The 24,589-nt window shown below is 42.7% G+C and overlaps 1 protein-coding gene across 1 annotated transcript in view; it reads right to left on the minus strand.

Moving 5' to 3' along the window:
- Positions 1-1,636: 1,636 nt before the first annotated feature.
- The window catches only part of Skor2 (SKI family transcriptional corepressor 2), a 35,941-nt gene continuing 12,988 nt past the window's right edge, over positions 1,637-24,589 (minus strand). The window contains exons 4-7 of the mRNA XM_052155883.1: positions 21,136-21,201; positions 20,655-20,753; positions 9,117-9,184; positions 1,637-1,699 (exon numbers count right to left, since the gene is read on the minus strand). Coding sequence (XP_052011843.1) covers positions 1,637-1,699; positions 9,117-9,184; positions 20,655-20,753; positions 21,136-21,201 — 296 coding nt within the window. The remainder of the gene's footprint in view (positions 1,700-9,116; positions 9,185-20,654; positions 20,754-21,135; positions 21,202-24,589) is intronic.

Genomic DNA, 24,589 nt, shown 5'->3' on the forward strand with positions numbered 1-24,589 from the left:
CTCCCCTCTTTGTAGTTCATTTCCCGGTGTACAAAATGGAGAAACAGCATGGGAGTGTTTCACAGGATTTGGAGAGACAGATGAAATGCGACATTATCATTACCTAAGCAGATACTGAAATATACTCCTGAGCGAGATGGCGGCAAGGCCAGTCATGCGCTGGTGGCAGATACGCAAGGTGCGGAAGAGAAGCGCCGGCGAGGGAAAGGACAATGAGCCTCTTTTGTAAGGGTGCCCCTCTCAAATAGACTCTAGCGAGTTAAAAACATGATTCAGAGGGGGAACATCTCGAATCTTCTGAAGGGAACAGATAAAATGCTCCTCTTGCCCAGGAGCAGGAGGAAATGCTACCCCAAGGCATGGGGGAAGGTGTGGCTGGTGCTTGCCGAGAAAACACAAAGGCCCTGTGCTGGGATCCTCAGTACCGGAGAAAAGCTGGGTCTGGTGGCCCATGTCTGTAACCCAAGTGCTGGGGTATGAGGGGGTGGTAGAGACAGGTGGATCGTGTAGCTTGCTGCTGCTAGTCTAGTTGAAGTGGTGACTTCCGGTTTCAGTGAAGCCAACGAATCAAAAAGTAAGATGGGGAGCAACGTAGGAAGACAAGCCAGCATTGACTTCCGGCCTCCACATCTGCAGGGACAGGTGTTCCTGCATACACACACACACACACACACACACACGCACACACACACACACACACCCGAATACCCTGGGCATGCCCTGATTCAGAAATTCTGACCCTTAGATCATCCTAACCTATTTTCATAGAAACAATCATGTTTTAGGTTTTTGCAGTCTTACAATTCTAATTAACAAGCATGTCTTCCTCAAAAGGCTCCAAAGGCTGCTTCTGAAATTCTTAGGCATGCTTTGACTGTAATCAGAGAGTTTTTACTGCGGCTTTCTCTTAAGCTTAGATTTTTGTCTTCTAAACTGTTGCCAATGTGACCTGGAAGCTGGTTTCATTTGAGAGAACTATTTTGGTTTAGGGAGAGGCCGGCTCACTATTCCCTGGACAGAAAGTCTCCATAGCCTATATTACTCCTAAGTTCATGTCACCATTGTACCCATGACTTGCAGAGAGTCACTCACGGAGACTTTTTTTGGCAACATTTGGAGAGATGACACACTGCTGTTGTTTCAGAGGGAGCAGATAGACACCCACAGAGAAGGAAACATCTTAATAGAATGAATATTGTCTCTAAAGGCTGGATAGAGATGCTTTTAAATTTTGCTGTGGCATTTCTAGGAAGCCCTTAGCTATCCATTTAGGAAGGCAGTCAAAGCCTGGGATTACAAACACATTTGGTATATTGACTTAAACACTGGATATGACTTTCTCAATCCTGCAGGCTATTAGAAACACCTCAATAAACCGGGCGGTGGTGGCACACGCCTGTAATCCCAGCACTCTGGGAGGCAGTGGCAGACGGATTTCTGAGTTTGAGGCCAGCCTGGTCTAAAGAGTGAGTTCCAGGACAGCCAGGGCTATACAGAGAAACCCTGTCTCGGAAAAAAAAACAACAACCAAAAAGCAAAAAACAAAAACAAAACGAACAGAAACACCTCAATAATGAACACCCCAGCACTGGCAGGAAGGGTTATTGAGAAAACCCGCTGCTGGCAGTCTCACCTCTTAGCTTTTGCTGAGGTGGGCACCAAGCTTCTCTTTCCTGATCAAGCTTGCTGCATAGGGGATCTGTAAGACAGAAAGAAGCAAGGCCATCAAGCTGGAGACAGTCGCTTAGTGGAGACCCCTCAGCCCCTTAACAAAGTCAGTGGATCTTCCCTGCAGAGAAAGCTCCTTCCGCTCAGCAGTGTGAGGCTTCCGGGGTACAGCATCCAGAAAGGCTACTCACAGACAGGACTGTTGCTATAGATAACCACCGAGGCGTTTTCTTTTTAAAAGGTACTAATAGGACGGTATAATTAGTATTTGATAAGTGAATGACAGTGTCCAATGGCACAAAAGATGAATGTGATTACAAACCAGCTCAAGGTAATCAGTTTAATTAGAGTGTTTTCTTTATAAAACATGCTATCATTGTGAATCACAAAGAAGACTACGCATAAATTATTACTGTGGGTAAATTCTCAATTACTGATGAGGAGAGCTAGAAATAGCTGCACTGAATGGGAGACATGGTTCACCTCATCTGGAAGGGCTTGAGAGTGAGTCCGGATTGTGGGATGTGAATGGGGGCCTATCACATTTGATATGCGACTTTTCATTAGAAAATCCAAATGGCTGAGAGGAGACACATCCATTATTTACATTTGCTTTTATACTGACCTCGGTCAAGCAACTCACTCAGTCATTGTGTTATTCTAACCCTGGTCAAGCAACTCAGTCATTGTGTTACCTGCCTGCGTCATTATGAGGTTAAATTTAGGACTCTTAAGTTTGCATCTATGTTACATTTGAGGAAACAAATATCCAGCCCTCTTTTGATATTTTATTTATTTTTATTTTTTGTGTGTGATTGTTTGGCCTGCATGTATGTGTGCACATCGACTTTATGCAGAGCTGTGGAAGGCAGATGCAGGTGTCAGATCCCCTGGGAATAGTTATAGAGTATTGTAAGCTACCATGTGGGTGCTAGGAATTGAGCCTGGGTCCTTTGGAAGAGCAGCCAGTGATGTTGACAGCTGAGCCATCTCTCCAGCCTCAATACTTAGTCCTTCAGAATGTAAATCAAAAAGATGACTGTTACATACAAGTAGTAAGAGGAAAAATACAATAATTTTTCTTCACTTAGATAATAATTCCTCTTTCCCTCCTTCTTTCTCTTCTTCTCTCCCCCTCTCCCTCCTTCCCTCATCTTTCTTCCTTCTTTATAACTCAGTCTGAATTAACCATGTGATCTTTCTGCCTCAGCCTCCCGGGTATTAGAATTATAGGTGTGCACCACCAGTGTGCTTGGCTATGGGATTTTTTTGATATTTTGTTAATGCATCTCTTTACTCCCAGTCTTTTAACGGGTATTGGTTTTACTCTCTTGATCCATTAACTGGTCTACAGTTGAACCTTTATCAATGGAATGAGACTATGGGATGACAAGGCTGTGGTGACTGAGATAACAGGGCCATTTGCTATAAAACTCATCACTTGAATCAGGCAGTGTTCTAATGGACAAAAAGAAGATAAAAATAAGCACCTCACCATTTTGAAACATGAACACATCTGATCAAGTACAAGCAGCAGCGTTGAAATTAGCAAATCACACAACAGCATAGAGTGTCCAGTGCTCCCATCTCATATTGTAGGAGCTACGACAAGGGCAGTTAGATGGAGACCTATGCTAGTCACCTCTTCTCATGGGAGAAGTTCAGGGGACACCCTTGAATGAAGGCTTCCCATTCTGCAGGCTGTAAATACCAAAGGACATGGGCGATCTCTCTTGGAAGCTTCAAAGTATGAGAGTCTTGAATGGAATTTTATCTTTTAGGATAGCAAGATCTGATATAAACCTCCAAGTGAGATAAGTTAACAGTAAGATATGCTCATTCCATTTTCCTGTTTACAAAGGGTATTTAAAATGAGGATCAGATACTACAGGACTTTGTAGGTACCTGTTATGTGCCGGGCAGCATAGGAGAGACGTTTATAGCATCCTGGACCACTCACCAATGTGAGTAAACCACATGCTAACCAAGAGAGAACTGCAGAATGATGTGTGCCTGTCCCCTTTGCTTCCCCTCCTCTCTACTCTCCTCCTCCCCCTCCCTTGCTCACATTTAGCTAGCTAGGAAAGGGGAGGGGTATCTCCAAATAACAGCATCAGAGTCTCAGAGCTTCAGCTTAGAACTGAAATGGCCACAGAGAGTTGTCCTCATACAAATGAAGGCTTCTATGTCTGTGTCTTTGGAGCAAGGATAAAATAAAATCCAGGCAAAGAGCAAGTGCATCTGGCCCTGAATCATAAAAGATAAAGATAGACACATGGCCCACTTGTTCCTTAAAACTATACTAGTTCACAGAGTCCGAGGCACACTTACTTTCCCCTGAACATTTTTACATCTCTGAAATTCGATGTCTGATGATTGATGGTGTATTAGAATTATAGTTGGTAGCTTTTTTCTCCATGAGTCATTAGGTAATGGTACCTTGTTCAACTGATGGTTTCTCAGACTCTATAGAACATAATACTGGATTTACAGATGCCAGCAAACACTCCTGACTTGGGAGCTTCGTATTCTAGAGGATCTGTTTGAGCTACTTAGTCCCACGGCAGCCTGCTGGAGGACTTAAAAAAATGCTCTCCTTTCAATTTGACAGGTGTGGGAATCATGAGGTTTGCGATAGAGAACTTTGAAATGTTATATAACTTTTGTCTTATCTAGTTGACCCTAAGAGGTCAAAAGCATTGGTATATCAGGAGAGAGAGAGAGAGAGAGAGAGAGAGAGAGAGAGAGAGAGAGAGAGAGAGAGAGAGAGAGAGAGAGAACTTTCCATTTTGTGCCAAGGCATAGTTAGTTTGAGTTCAAATCAAGTCAATATTTCACGCGAAGCTAGAAACATGAGCAGAATGCTCCAGGGTGGAGGGACAATGGCGTCCTTGTTAGGACACAGGGCACTTGGTCGCTAGTGGAGAAAGATGCACAGTGCTCAAAATCTCTCTAAACTATAGAGTCTTATGGAAGCTTCTGTGGAAGTTCAGATTTTCATCAAGTCCAAAGACTTGCAGGGACCTCGCTAACACTTATACTTAGCCACAAAAGCAAAGTTTCATTTTTTAAAATAAATTTTTAAAAGATTTATTTATTATATTTATATGAGTACTCTGTAGCTTTGTTTAGACACACCAGAAGAGGGCATCAGATTCTATTACAGATGGCTATGAGCCACCATGTGGTTGCTGGGAATTGAACTCAGGACCTCTGCCAGAGCAGTCAGTGCTCTCAACCGCTGAGCCACCCCTCCAGTCCCCAAAGCAAAGTTTCTTAATGTCTCTGGGAATAATTTTGTAAAAATACAAGACAGGAACAGTTCTATCTGTCCTTTATGGAAATTAGGTCAAGTTCTCCTCCCAAGGAATACTAGACAACATCCGAGGAAAGACAGCTGTCATTGAGAGGCTGTGTTCCCACCCAGGAGCTGACTCAGAAATGCTAACAGTTCCGCAGTAATGAGCTACCATGTTCCCATCCCAGGGAAGTGGTAATCTGATTGTACGTGTCCATCAAGAATGGACTTGTAAACATCAATACTAAATGTATTGCTTGAATGTTATTTTAATTGAAGGCTTTTAGTGGGGATGTTTCTGTTTCCCTAACTGTGTGTGGCTGCAACTTTCTAGAACAACAGCAGAGGGAGCTTCAAGACTGGCGCGTTTGTTGTGTCTCTAAGCCTGGGAGTAGCTGTCAAGCACGCTCAGGGGCTAAGTCTGGGTCTAGCCCTGGACTGATGGGATGCTCTGTACTGGTCATTGATAGCAACCTTGAAGATCTCAGGGTTGGAAGAGCATACCTTAGACAAACCTACAGTAATGGCCCATTAAGAAAGATGTACTTTCTTAAAGAACAATTGTCCAATTAACAACAAAGAAGAAATCTCATCAAGTTCTTGCTATAAATTATGACAATTTTTTTCCAGGACTTAAAAGTCTATTTCAATTAAAAGATTATGTACTGAGGAAAACATCTTCACTTTTTTCCCCAACACTAATAGACAATATATTTTGCTTTTAAAAACTGAACACATTCTCCTGGAGGTCCCGTGTCTTTTATTATGCTAAACACTTAATATTTTCACAAATTTGCTAAATTTTAAGAGTTTTACATTTGGTTCTTAAGTAGAGAAATGCCTGCTTTTTGTAGAAATAAATCTGGCTTCATGAAGAAAACACTTCAAGCATTTGAAAACTCAGAACAGGGATGGCAGATTTTGCACACAAGTAATAGAAAATTCAGATTTTAAGTATTATTTTAAGAGTTAGCTTGCAGCCATTTATAAATGCTAAGTAACCTAATTCGGCATGTGCTTTAATGCTAGCATCACAATATACACACATTCATCTATAAATGCACAGGGAGACTCCACCATTTGACTGTATAACCATTACAAGCTTCTCTTCAACAAACTGGAATAAGAAGGCGCAGAAATTATAGTCAGCAGAGGATCTAAAAAATGTAGGAACCAAAGAAATTCATAATTTTCTTTTTATGGCAATGATACCCGAGATGCTTTCCATGGAATATTTTGGATAGGAACACCGTGTAACAATGCAGAAGGAACGTGCTGCGCATCTACAGGAACCATTACCAAATACGAAGGCTTTCATATAATTTTAATTTTTCAGGATTGCAAGATAGGCTAGGTTTTACTTCATCTGAAGAAAAGAGTGTGTGTTCTGTGATTCTACAGTATGTAGACTTTGAATACGAAATGGCTGCAGCGGTTCACTTTGCTACCAAGGGGCAAAGTTCATAACCATATTTCCGGACAGAGAGAGCATTCCACTAAAACCTGGAGGGCAAATGAAAGTGTGACCCTTGGTCACTCTTTGATAATCTCCAGATCTTCCCTGAAGATACCCCTCAGGAGCTTTACAGATACACAAAGCCAAATAAGGGACCAGGTAAGTTATTGTGCCAACAACACTGAGCCTCTTGACTCATTTCTAACACAGATAGAAGAATTCCAACATGGATCCTTCCCACCCCAAATCAACTCTGACAGCAGGCTTATTCGGTTCCACTAGTGCACACATTATTTTGAGAAGGGCTATTACTGTTCTGCTGGTCACTCTTACTGGCTACACACCGCATGGGTTCCAGGTGCATTCATGTTTATTCTTCATGTTACTTTGGATTATAATATTTCTGCCAGGTTCAGCCTTACAGAAGCTCACTTTTGAGAGGAGAACTGACATTCAGGGGATGGGCCTTGAGTCCAAGTTGGTAGACCTTATGACGATGTGTCTGCTAGTTGCAGGGAAGTAATAGTACGGGAGCTCTCCATAATTCACTAGTGTGCCTCCCTGTACGGGTGTGAGAGAGCACATGGGGACCTCAGGACCGGACCGGGAAAAACTGAGAGAAAATGAAAAGGATTGGGTGTATTGTGTGGGGGTGGGGTGGGGGAGGGCTTCGGGTGATTGGTGTGACACAATGTTTGTTTCAAATGTTGAAGGCTATACGGCGTTGGGTTCTGGAGGCATCTTGATAGCCCCAGGTGTCCAAAAGAGAGGAAGGAGGAGAAATAAGTCATGCTTGTTTTCTTAATTTTTATGTTGTTTGCCTGTAAACAGCTGTAAATTTCAGGAATTATATTGTACCTAAAGAGGTGTAGAGGTGTGTGTGTGTGTGTCCTCTCGAGAGCATCAGTGTGTTGAGGGGGGGGTGTCTTAGCTCTCCAAGACTGTTTTATTCACCCCAGGAGCTCTTTACTACCTAGTAGGGCAAGACATAATAAAACTTGCTGTGTTTCATGTATCTAGAAAGACCTGAAACATTTTCTCTTCTAGCAACAGTGCATGCTATTATGTGGATACATCATTCTTTCCCATTACTAAAGAAACTGTCAAAGGAAATTAAGACGTTAAAATTAAGCAACTGCCCTGCAATGAATACCCAGCTCCTTTCCTATAGCCCATTTTGCTCTATTTGTGGTCATCTGGAAATCTCAGTTCTTATTTGTTTCTTGGATGACAATTTCCATTTTAAAGGCCAGGAAAAAAAAAAGACACCTTATGTTAATTAAGTCAGGTCTTAACATTCTGTCTCCCCTGCCTCCAATCCTATATTTATATTCTTCCTTGAGGGAGAAAACAGTAAGCATATTCACCGTAAGGAATTTTAGTTCTTACGGCTGAAATCAAAGGCTGAGAAGAGTCGATAAGTTTGTTTTCACTCTCTGTATGCGGTACCTTATCAACCAATTAGGGATATCTCAGCTTCCCAGTGAATTTAGATACAAACAAAACCAACACACACACACACACACCACCACCACCACCACCACCACCATCACCACCATCACCACCATCATCAACAACAACAACAACAACAAAACCCCCCACAAGAACAACACTCTGAGCAAATCTGATATAAAGGTTTTCCAATCCTGGTGTTGTTAGTGAGCACATGAGACCAGAGAAGCCACAGTGGCAATGTCACAGTTCTCATAAATTCCACTTTCAGTTGAGACCACCAAGCAGAATGAATCTAAGATTGCTGTAACCACTCTCAGAAATCTCTGTGAACATGGGAATGCTTCCTCCTTCCAACAAAGAAAACATTAACGACCATCTTTCTCAAACAATCCTGACAGAGTATTTGGCTCTTAAGAAAAGATGCTTCAGACATGCTCAGTGGTCTGAGGGTAGAAACAGACCAATTAAAAACAACATCAAAGGACTAAAATTATGACAACTGTGCTTTCAAAAATCAGCTTCAATCTTTATCCAGATGCTTAAAAAATAAACTCAAAAATATTGAGTATAAATTATTTTCCCTGTCATTTGCTCTTTGGAAAATGAAGAAGCTTGGGAGAACTATTTAAAAACCTAAGGTTCATACCAGGAGTGTCTGCACGGGGTGGAACAGTGAAGGATCCAGAAAACAAAACCTCAAAACAAGATCCTTCTGTCTGTCTGTGTCCTCCTGACTGCTGCTACCATTTAAAGGGGTCACATTGAGGCTAGGGTAGAGAAGAACACTTCCTATAGAAATGATCTGCTTCTTTTCATCAAGCCTTGAGTGCCTATAATTGGTTAATTGTGTGTATACACAGCTCTATTGACCGCTGAGGGCCTGGCTAGTAAGGGGTACAGAGGGGAGGAGCTAGTGTCCCCTTCTGTGAATTCCCATCTCATCCCCACATGGTGCCTGCGAATTTGCGCAGGGAAAGAATGCTGGGTACCTCTGGTTTGCCCACAGAGGCAATGCACACATCTGTGTACTAACACATGGGAGGTAGTTACAATCAGAAGAAACACACTGACACATCTGTTTACTCTAAGCCTACGTAAATCCCTTGGTAATTAGCATCTCAACCAGCTGAGAGGTAAGTGGACCTAAGGATTTCCGCAAAACACAGTGGGGCATGCTTCGAGGGCTTTGAAAACAAATCAGGGAGGTTGCATGCATTTATAAGCAGAGATGTGTCTTACGATTTGTAACTGTTGCACCATCTCTTCTCGGTAAGCCAGCTCCCTTTTCATCTGATCCTGAAAGTTATCTAGGGAAGAGAGAAACAGAAGGGAACTATGAAGATGCAAAATCCAGGTTTAGTGTGCACTTGGCCCTCCAAATCCTAGACTCCTGTTGTGACGATTGAACCAAGCTCAGAACATCGACAGCATCACCCCGAACCTGTAATAAACAAAATGGAGTCTCTTCTACCCACACAGCGTCTATCTGTATCAGCGATAGAGCAGAGCTTCTGAAACTCTTTCTACTCAGGAACTGGTTTCATCTGAGAAACATTTGTGTGACCCAGGCATGTCAGTATATAAAATAAGTATACAAGATTGATTGATATATAAATCATAAAGGAGTTTGTTTTAAAGCAGTTCTCTTGCATACTCAGGGAGCTATGCCTAACTTAAGTTTATGCAAAGAGTTAAATGTTGGCAGACTATTTGATACTACAGGCTATCTTCAGCATTTGTTGGAGTTGATTGATATTCTGATGTTATAATTATCAATACTGAGAATGTGGTTTTGCATAGATATGTACCACAACATGGCAGAAGTGTGTTTCGGGCCATTTCAAGAATTGTTGGAAATTCTATTCGAATCCAAAACCATTAAAAAAAAAGAATCAGTAAATTTTTTTTTAGGGACACTCAAGTCAGCAGGTCAAATGGCAATTAAATAAAAAACAAAAATCAAATGAAACGAGCATTCTAACACATTATAGTTAAAAGATAAATTAAATTGATTTTTTTCTTTTTCAAGACAGAGTTTCTCTGTGTAATAGGCCAGGTGTGTCATGAACCTGCTTCAGAACCAGGCTGGTCTCAAACTCACAGAAATCTGCCTGCCTCTGCCTCCCAAGTGGTGAAATTAAAGGTGTGTGCCATCACACCCAGCTAAATTGCTCCTTATAAGGTGAGGAATGATGTTATGGAGATATAAAAAATATGTGTGTGGAGTCCTTGAGAGATGTCACAGGTTAAGAAGACTAGCTGTTCTTCAGGAGGACGCTGGCACCCTCATGGTAGCTCACAGCTGTCTAATTCCAGGGTCCTATATCTTCCTCCGCCTTCCGTTGGCACTTGGCATGCAGTGCGCACACAGGTATGAGGGTAAAATACCTATACACATAAAAACAAAGCAAAAAACAATTTAAAAATTGTTTTCTGCAATGAAGCCATTCTGTTTAAGGAGCACAACGCTTCTTTGTGAGGTAATTATGAAATTCAGAACACAGTCCTCAAGCTGAGGTGTTCCCGTGGCATTTCTGGGTTGGGCATGACTTGGGCAGCAGGCCAGTGGTGGTCAGTGGGAGAAAAAGCGCGCTGTACAATGAAGCAAGCACCTTGATCCATTACTCTTTTAGTTTTCCACCAACTTTTGATCATCTAATGTTCAGAAGCCTTTGACTGTTGCCCCAGTTTGGATGACTCCCACATTCTCTTAGGTGACCCCATGTGGGGTTGTGGCCCAACGTGTATTATTAATTGTAGTCTTAACTATGTGGGAAGATTTACATGGGTTAAATGAAAACACTAAGCAAGGCTATATGAGATTGGCATATTCATGGAATATTGTTATGTGCAGAGGATCCTGGAGTTAATCCCTATGGATACTGAAGGATGGCTACATTTGAAAAATATGGCTGCCAGCACCCTGGAGTCTCCTACCTCTTTTAGGCTTCTCCTCTCCTCACCTCTCCTCCCTTCTCTCCTCCCTTTTCTTCCCCTTTCTTCCCCTCTTCTTCTTTCTCTTCTCCCCTTCCCTTCCCCTCCCCCTCTTCTTCCTTGTCTTTTTCTTTTTACAACAAGATCTGTACAGCCCTAGCCTGTACAGAGGTCTGGAGCTCTCTAATCAGGCTGACCTTAATATTTCTGCCTCCCAAGGATTATAGGAACATGCCACAGGTCTGACTTTTTATTTGTAAGTAAACCATTTAGTGATTTGAAGGTATGTTTTCAACACAGGAAATTCTGACTACACAGGAAATCCTGAGAGGTAATGCCACCTCTTTTACAGTATCCCATGCTCCATTGAGTCTGCTCCTTTATATGTAAGAATCACCCAGAAATGTGCATTGCAGACATGTTCTCTGCAATGCAAGTCTCAAGCAAGTCTTGGCAGGGAAAGCTCCTACTGTCTGCAGAGCGACCTGTGAGGAAGGGAGTAGCTCACTCAGTGCTAATTGCAGGGAGCACTGAACACTGTGCATGTTTGTAATGCCTTCTGGGTGAGTGAGAAAATGCTTGCCTGGATCCCTTGCAGCTTAGTGCCCTGTGTGCCAGTCTGACTCTTCAAATAGCAAGCCTTCCCATCCTGTGCCAGCCCTGCTGTGGTCTTCTTTAGTCTCATAAATGCTATAGACTTGGCCATAATTTAAGGGAAGGGGACCTTTAAGAGGTGCTGCTATATAAAATAGTATTGACATTCTATGTGTTATTTTAATTTTTTTCTAAATGTCTTCCAAACCTATAGCATAGCATAGCATAGCATAGCATAGCATAGCATAGCATAGCATAGCATAGCATAGCATAGCACAGCACAGCATAGCATAGCATGTTCTCCAAGGGTTGGTTTGTTTTTTTAAAGTGAAGTCCTGGATAACTTGGCTTTCCGCCCCTCGCCCCCCCCCCTTTTTTTTTTTTAAAAAAGACAAACAGCATGGATTCTCAGTGCACTGTGGCTGATTGGCAGAAGCTTCCTTTCTTCTTTCTTTTGTCTTTTACAGTCTTACTGTCGTCTAACTGGCAGTAGGTCCTCCGTGCTCGCCCCACTAGCTCCCATCACCTCCCATGTGCTGGGCCCTCTTTCTGAACAGGTTTCTGAGGCCCTCGCACCTCCTTAGTAAATCCCTGTCATTTCCCTAAAATTCTGCCTGAAAAAACCTCAGTGGCTTCCCAACATTTCCAACGTCACAAATTCTAAGTCTCTGGGCATAAAAATAATTGATCTTTCACTTTATGGGCATTTATTTACCTTTCTATATGATTATAACTCCTTCCCCCAAACCCAAGCATCTCGTCATCTGTGTTTGAAATGCATTCATCCCTACTTTCACCTCTAAATGTGACTAGGAAGACTTTACAGTAGACGGGACAGGGACAGGATGGGTCAACGAGGGGGAGTGGGGGGAGTGCTGAGCAGAGGGTAAGTAGCATCCTAGGGAGGAAGGAGGAAGGGGCATCACAGTGACCAGGCAGGCTGTGGCAGAGGGCAAGGGGGAAATTCCAGGAACACTTCAAGCCATGCACCCACTCTCCAGCTTCAAACAGACAGTATGTTCCTTGTCTCTGGACCCTTGTTCCTGCTGTGGCCCACCCTTACATCAAGTACCTTCATTTTCCTCAATCCCAGTTCAAATACTTCCTCCCTGTAAAAAGTCTTCCAGTTTCCTGGACTCTCCTGCCAGAAGCAGCTGTCTTTCTCTTGGACTCTTCCAGCCAGCTGCCCGTATCCCCTCTAACACATCCGCAGTACATATTACGAGCTGGAACGCACCTGTCTTCCAGCTAGCTATATGGTGAGTTCGCAGGACAGGAAGGTAAGTTTTAGATACTTTAAAAATCTCTAGGTCCACAGCACTCTTTAGTGAGCGTCAGTGAAGACTGACAGAATGGGACTGAAAAAGCAGTAGCAGTAACACCAGAGGGGCAGGGCTTTGGTGTCTTTGGTGAGTGCTCTGCCTTGGGTCCCTGAGCTTCCTCTGAAACCTCTCAACCTGCCTCACTGATTGAGAATGGTGTCCCGTTCTTGCTCTAGGATGTTAAGGTTTGACGACAGAGCAAACTGATTTGATTATGGACAAACACCCTCTCTGCCCGTGTTCACATGCTGGGCACAGAAGTGCGTGAATCTGATAGGCTCTGATACCGATTAGAAGTAAGGCACTTCGTGAGGAGTTGGCAGCCATCCAATAGCAGGAGGCTCTGGAGTCGGTCGGAGTCCAAGAGCACAGGGCAACAAGAGAAGTGCCCACCACAAAGTACCCTGCTATTAAAGCCTTCTACCCATGCTTGCCCCTAGAACCTCCATGTAGCCACCATATTCTCAGACAAGTGTTCCCTCCCTCTCTTCCCCTGTGAGAAGAGAGCTTTGCTCACAGCAGATTCCTCTATTCATCTAGTAATTTGTCCAGAGGAATGAACCACACGATTTAGGGAATGTCTAGTTGCCTCTTTAAATGTCTTGTGAACCTAAATTGCCCTTGGCTGTTCCATCCTACTCCCTGGAACTTTCTAGGACCCAGGCAAGTGACCCAGCTGGGTCAGCAGCTCCTGGCTGTCCTTCATCCTCATCCTCCAATTCATGCTCAGTGCTCTGCTGAAACACAGTGGATACAGTGCCTTAAGACGCACGGCATCAGGGGTTAGAGAAATGGAGAGGGTTTTTCTTAAATTGGAGTGGAAAGGGGCATAATGGCAAAAGGCCAAGAGCAAAGAATTTACGAATCTTTCGTTTTATCGTTTTTTGTTTGAAATCAAGTTTAGCAGTTTAGGCTAGCCTCAAGCTCATTATGTAGCTGAGGATGACCCTGATCTAAACCTCCTGCTTCTTCCATGTCCCCAGTGCTGAGATTACAAGCATGTAGTACTACACCTAAGCCTGATAGATTTGATTAGAGAGAAATAGAAATTCTCAGCATGAAAATAAATTATACATTCAACATCCCACGAAACACCATAGTTAACATCTAAAGGTAAATTTAAAGAATATTGGTTACATGTTAAAAAACTAATAGATTACTATTTAAGGAGATTCTGCATGGGGGAACTGTATATCAGGGTAGAATGCTTGTCTAGCATGTACAAGGTCTTGGGTTCCTTCCTCAATATGGGGGGAGGGGAAGAACTTCCTACAAACCAGTAACAAAGTAGCACATCAAAAGAAATGTGGCGAGGGAGAGTATACAATGAAGTTCACAAGACAGCTAAAGGTTGATAAACAAAATGTAGTCAACTTGTTAACCAGCCAGAGAAGAAAATAGAAAAGATGCTACACGTGCTGCCAAGGAGGGGGTGCACACTGGTGCGTCCTTTCTAGAAAAGGCCTTGAAGTTAGACTTTAGGAGATTTTCCAGTTCATACCCCTCCGCAGAGCAGTTCATTTAGGAACAACACAAAGAGACAATCATAGTCCTGTGCAAAGAGTTAGCTGCAAGCCACCCTGTCTGGAACCTGGGCAAGACTTGGTGTCCAAGGTGCAATTCCCACTCTTGTTTAAAAAATGTAGTCTAAAAATGTCATATATGTTACTATATTTATATAATTTCTCCTCTAACTCCTTCCACACAGCCCCATTTCCCCCTCAAAATAAAATATATTCTTATTATTTTTCTTAATATGTATATATTTTTCTTTGAGTATTTAATATGTACACACACTTTTAAAATACATATTTAATTAACACATAAATGAATGAATACATGAAAACAACTTACTATTTTGTGTTTCTCATATGTATATGGTTTTAAGGCTAACCACTTGGTATTAACTAATAAGTGGGCTCACCTTAAAAAGATGTACTATATTTTTAGTAGAAAGACTGAAATATTAAAATGTCAATTGTCTTTTTAGGGGAGGGTGGCTGTGTGACAAGGTTACGAGTGACTTCCTCTCCTCCCTTTGTATTTCTGTCTAAATTTTTTCTGTGAGAAGTATGCGTATGAATTTTTGAGATCAAAAGACTGCCAATCCAAAAATGAAAAAGCATTTTTAAATTTTGCTATATTCAACCACCGATGAAGACGGAGCTGGGGATGAGGGCTCCAAGCTCACTCCTCTAATGAGAGGCAACTAAGAAGAGTTCAGCAGAGTGATCTGCCAGCCAGCATGGCAGTAGCGGCTTGTCATGGCAAATGGTAAGACTTTGAAAGCACCCTTTTCCAATCAGCAACTGTGTAGAGCATGCATTCCTGGGACCATGAGTAAGAACACCCCGTCTGGCACGGCTGGCTCCTGGAGGCCCTGCTCACAGAGCAGTGCTCACGGGCTCATTGTTACCTTTCTATCACTGATTGAGAGCAACTCTGGGGACTGACAGTGTATGGGAACTCTCTCCCACTCTCAGCGCCAGAGGAGGCCACAAAAGGAGACAGGAATAAAGGAGGCCAGCCAGCAAGTGCAAAATGAATCCTGACAGTCACAGACTGATGACACTGACGATAGGATTCATCCGGGTGACACTGAGTTTGCTTTCAGTAAGAAGCACTCAGGGGGCTGTGGGGTGCTCAGTGGGCAAAGGTTGCCCCGTGACCTGAGTCCAGCCCCAAGAAACCATCTAAATATTCTAGGCAAGGCTTCACAGATTTGTAATCCTGTGATAGGAGGCAGACGTAGCTCTGGTGCTAGGTCGCCAGCCAGCCTAGTTCAATTGGTGAGGGCCAAGAAAGACCCTGTCTCAGAGGAAAGAGCTTTCCTGAGGCATGACTCCCAGACCATCTTCTGGTTTCCAGGGTATGTATCTATGTGCATGTGCTCCTGTAGACACATTTGTCCACCTTTGACGAACATACACATATAGAAAGAAAATAACCAGAAAGTAACCAGAAAATACTTTTGAAGAGTGAGACTTCATGAGAATCTAAATTGAGGGCACTTTAGACGAATCCCAACATTCACAAAGCTCTGCTTGTTAATACGCCCCTATGTGACTGACTAGCCTTCTCTTTAAACCCACAGAATCCAGGACTAACTCATTAACTCAGCAGAGCACCTCTGTTCAACAACCTTTGCTGATCCGATATCATCCTTCACGATCAATGTTAATTTTAAATACAACATCACCACACATATCAACCACTTCCTAAGGGCAGTTGGTACCCACAGTGTAACAGTGTTGATGGTGGCCACAGAAGAATGATTGGGAGGGAGGCAGCAGCATAGTTGAGTGGAAGTCATCACAGAACACTAGAGAGATACATCCAGCTGTACTCTACAAAAGGGTGTCAGGGCCAGCGTGGGAAGCCCTCCGGGTGGTGGAGGCACTTGAACTATGTCACAGACAGGGGAGGAAGACCTGAGCAGGGGAGGCCAAGAGAACTAGAGGGACAGGAAAGTTAGAGAAAGGCTGGTCTCTGTGGCCACTGGAGCAGGGCGAGGAATAGGTGGAAATGTGCAGAGGCAGAGGGTGCTGCGTGAGGGCTTTCACCAGGCAGCAGTTAATGTAGACACTTAAATAAGCCGCAAGGGAGCGGGGCCGAGGACAGATTCTTGGATGCAGAATTTGATGTTAAAGGTGGCGTTTTAGGGGTGGTGGTGTGTGCTGGAGCAGAGAAGAGTGGGAGTGGACACTACAGCTTCCAGCGACTGGTGCACAGTTGGAAAAGAGGCCAGGAAGTGTGCATCCTGCAAGCAAGGGTGCATGTGCTGCCAAACCTGGAGCCTTCCCTCAAAGCCCTGTTCTCAGCCTGCCTTCCTGCCTGGTGCTGGGCTCCTCACCTCCTCCCGTGTTTCCCCAGCATGGTCAGGCAGGTGTGCTCGTGAGTTTTAGTTCTGGGAGGCCCTTCAACACAGGAAGAGGTTAGCTGGCTTCACCACCCCCAGACTTCTGCCATTTACTAAGGATATGGGCTCCTCTGTTCCAAGGATGGAGACTCTTCCACCCCCCATTCATTTCTTTCTTCTTCTCCTTTATTTGCTTCTTTCCACTCCTTCCTCTCATTCTTTCTCCCTGTGTTTTTTCCCTCTGCCTCCTCTCCTCCTTTCTCCTTCACCCTCATATTACAGAACTCATTTTGTGACTCTGCTCAGCCCTTGGAACCCCCACAGCCTAATGTTTTAGCAATCCTCCGTGCAGCTCAGAGCTGAGTCTCCCCTCTTCACCCTGCTTCATTGTCACCCCCTCGGACTATGGACGGCAGTTATTCAATATCTAACTTAAACTGAGTTCCTGCACAGCGGTTTGCATGGATTGTGTCACTTCGCGCCCTCACCCTGAGAGACAGGAATTATCTGCCCCACTTGGCAGTTTCCAGGTCAGGCAACTAGGGAGGAGAAGCTTGCTCAGGTCTGATAGATTTTAGAACTTGGATTCCTAATGGCCACACCCTATAACTCCGCAACTGCATGTCAGTGAGTGCTCTAAAGTCCCCAGATTTGTCTTTGACTGTGAAGGTCTGTCCACCTTTGTAAAAAGCTTTTCAGACCTCTTGGAGTCTCCTGGGCTTCCTCCAGGTGTGGCTTTCTAGAGTTCAGGTTTCCTCTTCCCACTAAGGAAGGCTGAGTTTGCCTGCTGGCCTACCACAATCCTACGTAGATAACAAGAACATAAGGGGTATTTACTAGTTTCTTTTTTTTAAAAAATACATTCTGTGTTTATTAACTGAAGGCCATTTTTAAGATATTAATATAATTCTATTCAATATGTAGGTGAATTTACAAACAAATGTCTAATGAATTTTTTTCTTTTTTTAAAACTTTTTCTTTTTTCCTTTTTTATTTGATATATTTTTTATTTACATTTCAAATGATATCCTCTTTTCTGGCCCCCCACTCCCCAAAAGTCATATAAGCCCCTTTCCCTTCCCCTGTTTTCCCACCCACCCCTTCCCACTTTTCTGTTCTGGTTTTGCCCTATACAGCTACACCGAGTCTTTCCAGAACAAGGGGCCACTCCTCCGTTCTTCTTGTACCTCATTTGATGTGTGGATGTGGGCACTTCACTTCCGGAAGATTCTGCTATACCGCTCCTGGGCATATACCCAGAGGATTCCCCACCATGTAATAAGGATACATGCTCTACTATGTTCATAGCAGCCCTATTTATAATAGCCAAAAGCTGGAAAGAACCCAGGTATCCCTCAACAGAAGAATGGATGCAAAAAAATGTGGTATACATACACAGTGGAGTACTATTCAGCCGTTAGAAACAATAAATTCATGAAATTCTTAGGCAAATGGATGGAGCTGGAGAACATCATACTAAGTGAGGTAACCCAGTCTCAAAAGATCAATTATGGTACGCACTCACTAATAAGTGGATATTAACCTAAAAAACTGGAATACCCAAAATATTTACTACTTTCATTGTATGAAACTTTCTTTTTTTGGTGTGTCTAAACCAAGCATTATTTAAATCTGGGTATAAGTATACCACTTCCTTGGTGGGTGGAGCAGGTTGCAGAAGTTCAAAACTAGAAAATGTTGTTTATTACAATACTTCATATGTGTGGCAGTCACAGGCTGGCTCATGTCAATCAAAATGACGATTAGGTTCTAGTTTTGTTCATTGCATGCTTTTATTTTCTGTGTGGTGGTGGGAACTGAACTCAGTGCTGAGTTATGCCCTAGCCCTGTCTAACACTGTTTTAATGTACATGGTTTACGTTAGAATAAGGACAATGCATAAGCATGTACATTACTGTGAATTACTCAATCTCTTCAATGACTATTAATTAGCTGTTACTAGTAGAACAAATTATGACCACACTGGCCTTACAAGGAACTAAGAGGGTTCTCTGGGGCTTAACTGGACTAGAACCCACTCTGCTAGATCTAAAAGCAGAGGTCCCTCAACTCCACAATCGGATCAGTTTAGCTGTGTGGAAAAAAATCATTGTTCCCCTCTTTGCTGGGAGACCACAGGTTACGTTCTTCCTGGAGCAGGAGCCTCTTGAAGCTCCTGTTTTGTGACATCCAGATTACATGAGATGTGCTGGCATTCTAAAGTAGTGTCTCAGAAAAAAATTAAATTTGCTTAACTTAAAAATACTGGGGTTGGAGAGATGGCTCACTGGTTAAGAGTATGTACTGCTCTTGCAGAGGACCAGAGTTTGATTCCCAGGACCCGTGTTGGGAAGCTCTCAACTGCCCATTAATTCTAGCTCCAGGACATCTTTGGCTTCCTTGGGTACTTGCATTCAAGCACACATACCCACACATAGATAGACACATACACACACTCACACACACACTCACACACATACACATACATACACACTCACACACATGTACATACACATACACACACTCACACACTCGCATACACACTCATACACATATACTCACAAACATACAAACTCACTCACACTCACACACACATACACATACATGCACATACACATACACACATACTTCGTGCACACTCACACACACATAGACATACACATATACACACACATACAAACTCGCAGACATTCACACTCATATACACACACATACACATCACACACATACACACATACATAAACATACACACACATTCACCCATTCACATACCCACATACAAGCTCACACACACTCACACTCATACATACACTCTCTCACACACACATACACACATATACATCATATACATACTTACACACACATACACAAACATACACACACACTCACAAACACACCCACTCACACACACACACACTCACACACACATACACACACATACTCACACACAATTTAAAATAAAATAAATCTTAAAAAATGGCCTTATGCTATTTCCTTCCTCATTTTCATTTTTCTGAAGAGGAGAATAAAACAACACGAAATTCCCAGAAGCCTGAGAAACACTCCCAAGATGCATTTGTTCCTGTGCTATCCCACCAAGGCAGGTGAATTTTGCAGTTTTACATGGACACCTACCATGAGGCCTTTATGAAATTCTATGACCCTGGGAGCAAAGCGATAAACTGATGTCCTGCTTCACGATGGAAGGAAATGTCATATTAGAATAGATTGAGAGTATAAAACTATTCAAATTAAATTGATTTAAGTATGGCAGTGCCTCTTAACTCTGGGTTTTACTTTCTTTGGTTCTGTTTGTACAAGGTCAAGTATAGCCTAACATTAAGTGGAAAATTCTAGAAACAAGCAATTAATAAATTTTAAATAAGGTTTATTATGATATAGATGGTTATAAAATAGGTTGCTCTATTTTTGTCCTTGGTCGTTATTACTAATCTCTCAGATTAAACTTTATTGAATGAATGTGTGTAGAGAGGAAAAAGAGTGCAGGAAGGTCTTGAAACTGTCTGCAAGTTTCATGCACTCACTGGGTGCTGCCTGCCTTATTTCTTCAAGATAAGGGGGAGCTATGGTAATCAAATAGATTCGTGGACGCCAGCCCGTTTAAATCTTCATGTTGATACATATCTCCCACATCGGTGGCTAAGCAGAGCTATCTAAGAATAAAGGGTACCTGTCCCTTTGTTTATCTAACTTCAGAAACTGATAAATACCATGGGATTCTTGTATATTAAAATATAGAATCTGGACATATTTCAATATGTGAACATATTTCCTACTCAATTGTGTGCTTACATACATATTTTAAAATGCACATGCACTGCTACCCATATATCAGAATATAAATAGTAAATGCTCTTGTGAGAAATCTTTTCTTTGAGTTGATGTGGAGCACAGGTAAGGGATTAACGCGTATGATTTCCTCTGCAGAGCGTGGGCAGGCCTCGTGGGCTTTTGTACCTCGCCACTTCCGGCTTAAATTCGCTCTCGAATCTAAGATAGAGATTCCCACAAACATCACATGCGGAATGAATGAAAAGGGCTCCTTACTGAAAACTGGGAAGGACGCATTTCCTTTCAACACTTGGAATTCTTGCTCCAGTCGCCTCCGTAAATCTATTTGCTCAAACAAAACCTTCTGAAGTTCCTCTAATAGGGGGGAAAAAAAGAAGAGCCGTTTTACTAATCTTTACAAATAACTCTCTAGAGAACTGTTATATCTGGCAATTTGTTATTATAAGACAAAATATTTTACCAGTTTAAAAAGTCTTGCATAGACATAAGATAGATTTTGTGCAGAAATCCATGAATATAAATCAATGTAATATATTATTTTAAAGTATTATATTACAGTGTCATGTATTGATTGATATGTATGCATTAATCTCAATTATATCCACCCAATGGTCCATATATTATTCATATGTTGCTTGTCAAGCTTAAAATACGGTGCAGAACAAAAATATCTTCTTCTTATCTTTATACTCTTTAAAAGCCAAGAGAAGAATCCAGCTTCCAAACTTGTCTTTACCTTTCCCCATATTTTCTACATCCTTTTTGAGCGAATGAGGTGAACTGGCTTCTTGTGTGTGTCCGCCTTAAAAAAATAAAGGGAAAATATTAGTTTGCATGGACTATTCTCCCTGAGTTGTTCATTTTCTTTTTCCCATCTAGAAAAAGAGGTTATTATTTAACATAAGCTGACATGAGAAGGCCGCAGGACTCAGTGCTGTTCTTGAGAATGGGTGTCACCCCTTTGAATCACAGAAGTACTCTAGAACACGAGGTTAGAGCTTGTCTGGTCCTAGAACAGCTGCACCGCTCAAGAGAGGAGGCCCGCTCTCCCTGGAAGGCCCTTCAGACTGGCAGAGAGTTTCCTAAACTTTTGGTATCCCCAAAACCTGTAACAGTAAAAAAGGAAAGAGGTCTTGACTTGTGGAAACAGTCATGCCTGGAGAATCTCCTGGCCACTGATAGCCAGCTGAAAGAAATGTACACCACAGCAGAGATGTGAAATAGGTTATCTGTTAGTTTGTAAATATTTACTTACTCAGAGATACTTTTTTAACTTCTCATCTGAAATAGCTCATCACTACTCATAAAAATTAATGTGAGAGCAGAGATTGGAGCTCAGGAGCTAAGCACAGCTTTGGAAGCACCAGGCCTCTGCCTCAACCCTAGCACCCAAACCAAACTAAACAAGCCAGAGGTTGGTCTATAGTAAGAATAAAGGTTAGACTGTTACTCCTGTTTTGCTTCATGCTAACCAGAACAATGGTAAATGAAAGGATACATTTATCTGCCATAAATTGTGTCTTCATGAAAGGGAGAGCCCAAACACACCAAAGGTTTAACCCATTCATTCGGCTAACTAGATGACTCTGGTTTCATATCTCAAGTTAATTTCTGTGACAGCCACATGGAGTGATTAAGCTTCTGTTTTTGTCTAAAGAGATGAAGTAGTACAGGTAATGGCTCTCTGAGAAGGTTTCCTGGATTCCCCACACTGGTTCCTAGAGGTGGCGCAGGGCTTTGCCTCCTCTCCTTCACTAGGTCAGGCACTGCTGGAGGCAAGGGTCCTGTCTCTTCTCTACATCCAGCCAGCGAGGGCCTCACGGGACTGGACAGACAACAAGCCCCCAGTGGAGTGACTTCTGTTGCCACTGAAGGAACCCCAGGAGGACCTAAGTCCTAAGACGTGGCTCCAGCCAGGATGCATCACTTCAATTCTCTGCTTGTTATTTATTTATTTCTCTCAAAAAGAAATGGAGTGTGATGGCCCCCTAGGCACTTGTGGGAATACTGGGAGACCTCACTGCCAAGCTGAAATTTGTATAAATAAAGAAACAGCATTTCTTCCCAAAGCATCAACCTACACCATGGACAGACATCTGTATTCCACATGCTGACTGTCATGCTGTGTGGGAAAGGTGCATGTGAATGCACACTCTTCTCTTTAAGGACGTATATGTAACATGCATACATTCAAATTTTCCTAAGTATGTGCATACTTGGGGGAGGAGCTTCATATATCCTTCATGCTCCCCCATGTCTCTTACCAGCAGGCATGCTCTCACAAGTTGAGCACATTCACACGACTTCATTTCCATACATCTTGAACTTGATCTCTATAGTCCCAGGTGCACTTTTGGTGCACACATGACAGTGAGGTTTTCTTTTCCCTATAGTGAGGAAAATGCCTGTGGAACTATCCCAATGGTGGACCTTGATAGAACTCCAAAGGAGCTTGATCCTCTACTAGGAAAGTAACAGGCTGGTAACCAATCATTAATATGTAAACGTGCGTGGTGATGTCTTGAAATGAAGATGTGTGGTGGATGCAGGGCTGCCTATGTATCCTCAGTTGGCCAGTACAGATGTTCCCTACATGGAATACTGAATCCCAACCGAGGAGGGCAAGCAGGTAGGTACATGCTTCGGAGCTTCCTCACCTCCTGTGAGAGGCTTTCTCAATCTAAAGGTCAGAGAATGACTGAGAGAAGTGAGAGCACTCCCAGGAGCACGCTCTTACCATGTTGCAGACCAGACTTTTTCATTCATTAATACATTTTGAGAACTGTCTATCTTGTAATACATTTCAACTGGATGAACACATTAAAAAATGAAGATATATGAAACTATCGTTCCTTTCCCCCTTGTAATTACTAACACTACATGCATAGAGTACCCCTAAAACAATAGCTAATAAATGAAAATGGACTGACTGCAGGAAAATCTACTGGTGACATTAACAGTGGACTGTTCTTTTTATCAGCTCTGGAGGTTTATAAAACATTTTGCATTAGTGTCTATTATAAGTAAGACATTTCGCTGTGATTTCTGAGCAAAAATGGCCAATGTAGAACTTAGAAGACGAGTGTCCCCTTCTCACAGAGGGCATTTTGTTTTGTTGTTTTGTTTTAAGCTTAGGTGTCAGGTAAATAAGGACACAGAGGTGGTCTCAGCTGTGCTATGTGTGTCTCTTACTGGACTGCCACATTCTGCATTCTTGCTAATCTGCGGGAACCAGATTGTTAATGGTGGTTAAAAATGACCTCTGGGAGCCCGGATGTTTGTTCACTACTACCGCTAATGTTCTCCATCTGGTTTTCTTTCTTTCTTTTTTTTTTTTAAAGGCAGTCTAATACTAGATGAAATAAAGGTGATTTAGTTGACAATGAGCTTCCAATTTTTATAAATATTCTGTCAGGTTTCACCCCTCAAAATGAATGAACGGCTTTGGAGACATCCCCAAATGAAAGCGCTCACCTTCTTTCCCTTACATTCTTCTTTTACAAAATAATTACAAGCTCTTTCTTGGATCTGAGGCCTGTTTCACAGGCGAGAATTCAATACCGTGTTTGGTATTGCAAACGTGGTCTAAACCTATGCCTAGGGAACTTGTTGGCCCCAGGGGAAGAACACATTGGGGTTGTCATGTTATCAGCTCCCTTCTAGTCTGGCAGTGGGTTTTGTTTGTTTGTTTTTGTTTGTTTGTTTTTAATTTTATGTATGAGTACACTGTTTCTGTCTTCAGACCACCAGAAGAGGGCATCGGATCCCATTGCAGATGGCTGTGAGCCACCATGTGGTTTCTGGGAATAGAACTCAGGACCTCTAGAAGAGCAGTCAGGGCTCTTAACCACTGAGCCATCTCTCCAACCCAACTCCTTTCTAAACACTCGTGCTTATGTCTATAGATTTGTGCTGCTTCCAGCCTTGGTTGCAGAGGCTTCTTCCTGAAGTGGGTAGTGGTCACTGCAGAGACTCAGTCCTGCTCAAAGTGCTGAGAATACGTGATGGTAGGTGTTCACCCATAGATGGGCACTGTCTGCATCAAATACACCCATAGGTGGGCACTTCCCCATCAAACACACTCATAGGTGGGCACTGCCCCTGTTAAACACACCCAGAGGTGGGCACTGCCCCTGTTAAACACACCCATAGGTGGGCACTGCCCCCATCAAACACACCCATAGGTGGGC

Source organism: Apodemus sylvaticus, chromosome 13, assembly GCF_947179515.1.
Source record: "Apodemus sylvaticus chromosome 13, mApoSyl1.1, whole genome shotgun sequence".
Taxonomy (NCBI): domain Eukaryota; kingdom Metazoa; phylum Chordata; class Mammalia; order Rodentia; family Muridae; genus Apodemus; species Apodemus sylvaticus.